The 8,011-nt window shown below is 39.6% G+C and overlaps 1 protein-coding gene across 3 annotated transcripts in view; it reads right to left on the reverse strand.

The window, feature by feature from the left end:
• Window positions 1-243: 243 nt before the first annotated feature.
• Window positions 244-8,011, reverse strand: part of LOC143738656 (galectin-3-binding protein A-like) — a 63,211-nt gene continuing 55,443 nt past the window's right edge. Inside the window, exons 1-6 of one of the 3 annotated variants that reach the window (XM_077230716.1) lie at window positions 7,776-7,881; window positions 7,428-7,501; window positions 2,224-2,430; window positions 2,000-2,131; window positions 1,644-1,905; window positions 244-1,498 (exon numbers count right to left, since the gene is read on the reverse strand). In XM_077230716.1, the coding sequence (XP_077086831.1) occupies window positions 475-1,498; window positions 1,644-1,905; window positions 2,000-2,131; window positions 2,224-2,430; window positions 7,428-7,488 (1,686 nt within the window). In that variant the 5' untranslated portion in view covers window positions 7,489-7,501; window positions 7,776-7,881 and the 3' untranslated portion in view covers window positions 244-474. Of the gene's footprint in view, window positions 1,499-1,643; window positions 1,906-1,999; window positions 2,132-2,223; window positions 2,431-7,427; window positions 7,502-7,775; window positions 7,927-8,011 lie in introns of those variants that run through there. The other 2 variants (XM_077230718.1, XM_077230714.1) reach the window with 2 other exon arrangements.

The following is an 8,011-nucleotide window of genomic DNA, read 5'->3' on the forward strand; positions in this document are numbered from 1 at the left end:
CACCTTGGAGTCCGTTCCAACACTAAAACCTATTCTGGCCCAGTGCAGGGCCAGTTATGGGTTAGTGATTGGCTGAGACTCGGGCCAGTTATGGACCATGTGTGGCTGTGGTCTTTAATCCCGATCTGTGCCATTCCAGTGCCATCATTTTTTGTGGCATGTGGGCCGTGGGAAAAGGGGCTGTGTGGACCGGAGCTGGGCCAGGAAATATGTGAGCAATAAAGGGAATCACACTAACAGAGATAATGAAAGAAATATTTTTTTATTTTTAAGTGCACTTGCAAAATTATGCTTTTTTATTGCCAAAACAATTAAATGAAAACTTTAAAATCAAGTGAAACATTTCAGAAAAACAATTCAAGATTATAAAACAATAACGGGCATTTTTTAAAAAGAGACTTGATTGAATCTAATAGATTTTAATAGACTGAAAATGCCTGTAGAAAACTACAGTAGCCAAATGTAACTGTGCAATCAGATATACTCTGGACGCACTACAAATGTAAAACTGTAGTCATCAGGACAGGGGTTTGGCAGACCCATACTGCTGTTGGTTTGAATCACTGCCAAGGTGTTTTTGAAGTCTTGGACTTGAAAGACATTGTTTTGATCCTTACAGGTGAGAATCAATCTATTACTGAAGCGAATGGTGTTAGCGTAACTGTTCTGATTATCATCAGAGAAGAGCCTTGCAACAGGAACAGAATTACATGAAACTTGATAGTTAGAGCATTCCTGAACAGTAAGAAAAACCCGGGCTTGCCACAAAACCCTTTGTCCCCTGTAAAGACCACTAGGGTGTACAGGAAAGTAGATGTTTTGGATTCTGTTACTTTGTTCAAGGTATGGGTGTTTGAAGCTGGTAACATTGATAACTAGACTCCACTCATCAGCAGTGTAGATTCTGGGTAGATAATCATTACTCATGTCATCCATTTTATTCCTGATCTTGGAGAAAGGCAGAGCACTGAACTGAAAACCTCTGAGCAGACCAGTTAGGTACAGTTTCTCATGATTCTTATAGAGAACACTTGAGGAAAACTGCATTTCATACAGTTTATCCACTGGGATCAAGAGGAAGCGGATGTGATTCAGGAGGCTGGCCTGTTGTTCTGAACTAATTTCATCACCTTTGTCTTGGATCCATCTCTCCAGAGCTTCAAGAAGTAAAGATTCATCATTCACAACCAGGTCTGAGCGCTGCAGCAGAGCGTCCATCATGTGAAAGGAGATGGTGCTCCATAGCGGAGAGCTTATGAGGAACTCACAGTTCCAGGAAAGATACTGAAGGACATTCTCCTGCAGAACAAGGTCACCTGTGCGGACGCCATACTCGTACATTGATACCTGCGTCTGGAAGGTGTTGTCTTCTGGAAGGAGTGAAGTGAAGACCCTGCCAACATCCTCCATAAGCGTCTTCACTCCGAAGATAAATGACAGCTGATGGAGACATTGAGCCGATGTGATGGAAACATCAATCTGACGTGTGTACAAATACCTGAGAAAACCAGTTCAGACACTGTAAGCATCTATCACCCAAAATATATTCGGTAGAATTATGATATGCATATTCAAAGCAACATTCTCGATGAATTGAGACAACTGTATTGAGCTACGAATTGAAGTGATCTTAAGAAATGCACCTGAGAAAAGCAGAGACATGAGGATGGCACGTCTGGCTGACATCAACTGTGAGGTTTCTGGACTCATTTGTTATGTTTAGTTCTGGATAAATCATGAGGATCAAACGGTGCACACAAAACTCCAACTCTGCCTCTTCACTGAGGTCTCGTACATTAATGCTGAAATCACAACCATCTCCACTGTCAAACAGAAGACCAAGATCATCAGACAAACCCAGACTGTTATCCACAGAGAACTGACGATTGCCGGTTATGTTTTTACCTGCACAAAATATAATAAACTTATTAAAATTCTGTAATTAATAGATATACAAGCGCAACTGCAAATATGTCTCTTGTAGCCAATTTGTTTTTACCAGGGTCGCAGATCACTCCTGCATCTTCTTTATGTGTGCAGTCAGTAACACCCCAGCCCTTGAAGTTGCAATCAGACAATGAGCTTTCTGAACCTTTACAGTTCATGTCATCCACCCAGATTTGACCAGAGCCTTGAAAAATCAATCGAATTTGGGGTAAAAAAAAATTAGACAATTATTGTTATCATAATGTGTAACAATAAAATGGACTGAGGATCATATACCTTCACCATATTGTCCTCCAGGCGTTACTGCGATTGCCCCAGGGAAACCCATCTGACGACACACCACTTGTGCTTCGGCCACGTCCCATTCGTCATCACAAACTGTTCCCCACTGTCCATCATGATAGATCTCCAGACGACCAGAAGAAGGAAGATCCCCCACCAATCTCATGCTGCCCTCCTGTGTTGGCTGCTTTGGTCGGTGATCTTTATCCAGGGACAAAAGATTTAAAGATTTATATATTTTACCGAAAAACATGCTCACAAAAAAGACTTTAAAGCAGCCAATAAAATGTGTTGTTTAACCTCAGCTAACTGTGCATTTGTTGTTGCAACACATGTGTTTGGTTAGAAATTCCACTGGATGTGTAAAACTTTGTAGATTAAATTTAACTTAAAAAATATGTTGTAATGTTTACAAATATTACTGTGATATTGTATTTTTTTTAAATAAAACTCACGACAAAACTGTAAATACAAATACTGCAAATAAACAATAGAGCTATTCACACTCTTTTTCATAAAGAAATTGTTACTACACCATATGTTTGTTACATAATGCAGACTCTGGAGAGGAAGATGGAAGGTGAACAGTGAGTTTATTGACAATAATGAGGCAGTGATTAAATGAACAGGTAGATTAGAGTTCAAAGGCACTCTTAGACGAGGTATCAGGTTCGGCAGCGGCCATCTTTGACGAGGAATCAGGTGCGGCGGCGGCCATCTTAGACGAGGTATCAGGTTCGGCAGAGGCCATCTTTGACGAGGAATCAGGTGCGGCGGCGGCCATCTTAGACGAGGGCTAAGGCGCGGCAGCAGCCATCTTGGACGAGGGCTCTGGAAAGGCGGCCATGACGGGACGAGAGTCTGGAACAGTGGTCATCTTGGGTTGAGACTCTGGAACGGCGGTCATCTTGGGCGAGACTCTGGAACGGCGGCCATCTTGGAACGAGCCTCTGGAATTTCGGCCATCTTGGGACGAGACTCTAGAATGGCGGCCATCTTGGGATGAGGCTCTGGAATAGCGTCCATCTCAGGACCAGGCTCTGGATTGGCGGCCATCTTGGGACGAGGCTATGGAATGTCGTCGAGTTCACCATAGCTGGGATGGCCGATGGTGAACGGGGACTCACTGCTGGCCAACACCCACTCCACAAAAGCCTCAAAATTCGCCCGAGGTCCCGCACCGGGCCGGCATGCCTTCGTCTCCGCATTGAGGGCTGTGTGGAAGAAAGCACTCAATGATCGGTTGGGGAAGGAGGTAAGGCACGCCAGGTCGAGGAACGCCATGGTGTGGGCCTCGAGAGAATGCAAAGCATAAGCACTGCTGGATCCGTTTTGGTCCGGTCCGGTCCGCAGGAGACAGGGAGAATAGTCGACTATGTGTAATTGAGACCGGACAATGAGCTGGGGTGAACCCTTACGGAACAAAAATATATGGGAATACACTGCAAAATATAATGCAAAATATTACATAATACATTTCCATATGTGGAAAACTAGTGCTTATATTTTTCAATATACTGCAATATATGCATTGACCATGTTTGGCTCTATATTAAAGCTCCAGTAGGTAACTTTTGTAAACAAATATTTGTTAAAACTGTCATTATGTCCTGACTGTAGAATATGAGACAGATAATCTGTGAAAAAATCAAGCTCCTCTGGCTCCTCCCTGTGGTCATATTCCCATTTGCAGAAATACACCGCTCCCGGTCAGAAACAACCAATCAGAGCCAGGAGGAATATCTTAGCAGTGTCAATCACGCGCGGATCACCCCTCTCTTGCACAGCGCGAGCGCGTACCGTCGTTCGTGACTCTCCTGTTCGAACTCGTTCATCCAAATGACTCGAAAAAGATTTGTTCATTTTGAATGAGTCTTTTTCGGAGTCATTTCGTTCATTCAACGAACGAAATGCCTCGAAAAAAGATTTGTTCATTTTGATGAACGAGTTCGAACAGGATCACAAACGTGCATCAAGAACAGAGCAAGGCGAGCATTTGTGCTTATAAAACTTAAAGTTTTTTATTTATTTTTGAAATGACCGATCGTTGCGCTAGATAAGACCCTTATTCATCGTCTGGTATCGTTTAAAGCCCTTTGAAGCTGCGCTGAAACTGTCATTTGGGCCTTGAACCGTTTGTGTCCCATTGAAGTCCATTATATGGAGAAAAAGCCTGGAATGTTTTCATCAAAAACCTTAATTTCTTTTCGACTGAAGAAAGAAAGACATGGACATCTTGGATGACATGGGGGTGGGTAAATTATCAGCAAAAGTTTTTTTAAAAGTGAACTAATCCTTTAACGTTATCTTACTAGCTATTTATAACTTATAGAAAGAGTGCAACGTTATAAAGTTACATGTATTGATAAATACATAATGATTTGAGGACCAAGTTTGTAGTCAAAGTATGGGAAGGCCATAGTCAATGTAAAGCATATTGTTGATGTTTCGTCCCTATTAGTGAATGTTCCATCACTGTTTATAATCCGCCGTCATCGGTGGTCCTGCTTACTAGCCTGCGCGTTCATGGCAGTCTCCGCTGTGGGGGAGGAGCTGTGGAGGGAGGAGCTGTGGAGGGAGGAGCTGTGGGGGAGGAGCTGTGGGGGAGGAGCTGTGGAGGGAGGAGCTGTGGGGGAGGAGCTGTGGGGGAGGAGCTGTGGGGGAGGAGCTGTGGAGGGAGGAGCTGTGGGGGAGGAGCTGTGGAGGGAGGAGCTGTGGGGGAGGAGCTGTGGGGGAGGAGCTCTGGAGGGAGGGCTGTAGTGTAGCAGAGAGCAAGGGGGTTGGACCTGTAAGTTGTGCTTGTTCAAATTTTCAGGCTAAGTCAACATTTTCTCAAAACTCCCTACTGCAGCTTTAATGAATAAAAAATATTTATAAATGAAGATAAAAACAGCATTACATGTAATATTCACAAAGTTTCATCCTTTATTGTGTACATATATTGCACATACAATGTATGTTCACACACATATACACACACATTCACGGAAAGAGTTACAGCAGATTTCTAGTTCCCAGGATGCTTTGCTTCTGACTGTTAAAGGAGAGCAAATGTTAAAATTTATTAACATTAAATAAATGTTATTTAAAGGACAAGTTCGGTATTTTACACTTAAAGCTCTGTTTGAAATAGAATGGTTAAGATTGAAATTTGGACAAATGCTGCTGTCCCGAGAATTTTCAGTTTCTTTGCTAGCCCCTCCCCCCACCTCGACAATGGTTTCATAGGGTCACTAGAAGAATCATTCATAAAACGCATTAAACTTTAGTTTACAAAGACGTGAAACTCACCGAGTGGTCTGGGGTGTTCACTGATATGCCCACACAAAAATCACAGCAAAAGATGCTTTCCAACAGGTTTTATCGTAGTTTTTGTCCAACCCCATTGACTTGTATTGGATGTTCTGTGAAGTACGGTATTACTCCGCTGCCGGAAACAGATATGGGGTTGTTTGTATTCTTTCTGTAGTCTTAGGGGCTAGCAAAGAAACCGAAAATTCTCGGGACAGCAGCATGTGTCCAAATTTCAAATCCCAACCATTCTATTTCATCAGAAACTATCTTAAAACAGGGCTTTAAGTGTAAAATACATCAAACTTGTCCTTTAATGTGTTTTGCTCAATATTATTATGGGAAATCTGTTAATGTTTAATATTCTATTATTTTTTTATTTAAAGGTTTTCTGGTATGTGTGAGTTTTTTGGGTCACCATTGTGCTGAAGAGTAGAGCCTGTGGTTCAGTTGACCATTGGCTTGATGCTGCAAAGTCTGTAATCAATGTTTAAAAGTTTTGACTGGTTAAACCTTAGTATAGGGTTGAACTTTTGGTTATATACTTTCGTATATGCAGATTTATTTTAGCTGTTATAATACTTTTTTGTGGGCGTTCTTGGGGCTTTAATCCAAAGATAACATTATGGATATATAAATATGGAGTTTTTAGCCTCTTTTCTCTCTTTGTTAACTCCTTCTCCTCCGCTCTCCTCTCTGTACTCTGTAATAAAAGTCCTCCCAACAACATCCACTTTAACACAATACTGATGAATTAACATTGAAATATTCAAATATAACATCAGCATTAATCTTTTTAATACAATGTGCTACACTTTTAACTCTTACACTGTTGTCAACTAGCTTGGGAATGTGAAACATTTATTATGTAAATAATTAAAAAAATATGAGAAAATATTACATATATTTCTCAATACATGTGTGTTTATGTTGCATGAGTAAATACATCTGCAATATATAACACATGCAGTACCATATCTGAGTACATATACAACTATATATTATGAAGTGTATTACTGAATATAAACTACATATATTATGATATATTAGTATAAGTATTCATTTTTCAAAATATGAAAAGTATTATTCAATATATTGTAATATATTAACACAATTTCATGTATTGATCATTCATTTTTCGTGTGTGTAGGTAATGAGGGTGTTGATGAGGGGCAGGTGTGTGTGGTCATGAACGACGTGCAGGTGGGAACCAAGGAGAGTGATGGGAGATGAAGGGCAGAACTGTGACAATGTTAGATCTTATTGGAGCACTTTATTAAATGGTAAGGTCATCCCATGGGATAAAGTGTGGTTGTTACTTGATGTTTCATATTAGAAATAAGGTTAAAGAAATATCTTTTAAACTCATTCATCGATTTTACCCAGCTAACCATTATTTAAAAAATAATTTAAATATATAAATTTAAACTGTACTTTCTGTAATAATGATCACAAAACCACATTGGATTTATTTTACTTTTTCTATTATACTGTGGTGTAAGGTACATACATTTATTAATGAAAATATTCAGTGTTCAAGACAATCAGTCTCTCTCTTATGGGAAAATGTACTCTTTGGTTTCACAGATTATCCTGAAGAAGATGGAAATATAATTAATGTCTTTATACTTTTGACCAAATGTTATATTTATAAATGTAAGTTTACCGACCAGAAACCCAATTTTATAGGTTTGTTGACTGAATGAATGTATGTAAACAGTATTAGAGACTCTGAAAAAGAAAGCTGTCAAGACTTTAAAAATCTGTGAGCTTGACAAAATATTTCTTTGTATTGTATGTATAATGTTTAATACTTTTATTTGTACAAAATGTATGTTGCTTGAGTAAAAAAAAAAAACTGCAAACAATGTATTTTTTATTACAAATGAAAGAAAAGGTTTGCTAACCAAACGGCATCCAATGTTGTGCTGAAACATGAAGAAACAGTAGAGGCAATAGAGGATACATGATTCTTCTCGTGCTGGAAATATTGCAAGCAGAGACAGGAACACAATTCTCAGCTGAATGAGTCACAAAACATCTAGCCTTTCCTTTAAATAAGGATCAAAATATTTTGAAACTGGGATAAAACACTGTAATCAAAGTCTACCAACATTTCTATTTGACGAAAAAGCCCAATTTGAGAAGTTTTATTACTGCAACATATGCATTCATTCAATAACTATCTGTCAGCACGTCTGGGCTAAGGTTAGTGTCAGAAAAATGTATTCTTTAGTTAATAATTGAACACAAACTTTGCTTTGTTGTTCCGTCCGACCTGCTTCAGATCCTTTTCATGCAGTCCAACATGGGAAGAATGATACAAACACAAAATGGTATCTCCTTCTTCTTCCAAGGCTATTGGTCAGACTCAAAGTTTATATGCTCTTCTTGTTATGCATATTCAGTTGATATAGAACAAAGACTTTCACAATTGATTGGATAAACAAATGAACATTATTATAAGCCCTCCTACTTCCGTTTACCATTT

The sequence above is a fragment of the Siphateles boraxobius genome, unplaced genomic scaffold (genome assembly GCF_051911475.1).
Source record: "Siphateles boraxobius isolate OS27281-9 unplaced genomic scaffold, OSU_SipBor_1 15, whole genome shotgun sequence".
Lineage (NCBI taxonomy): Eukaryota > Metazoa > Chordata > Actinopteri > Cypriniformes > Leuciscidae > Siphateles > Siphateles boraxobius.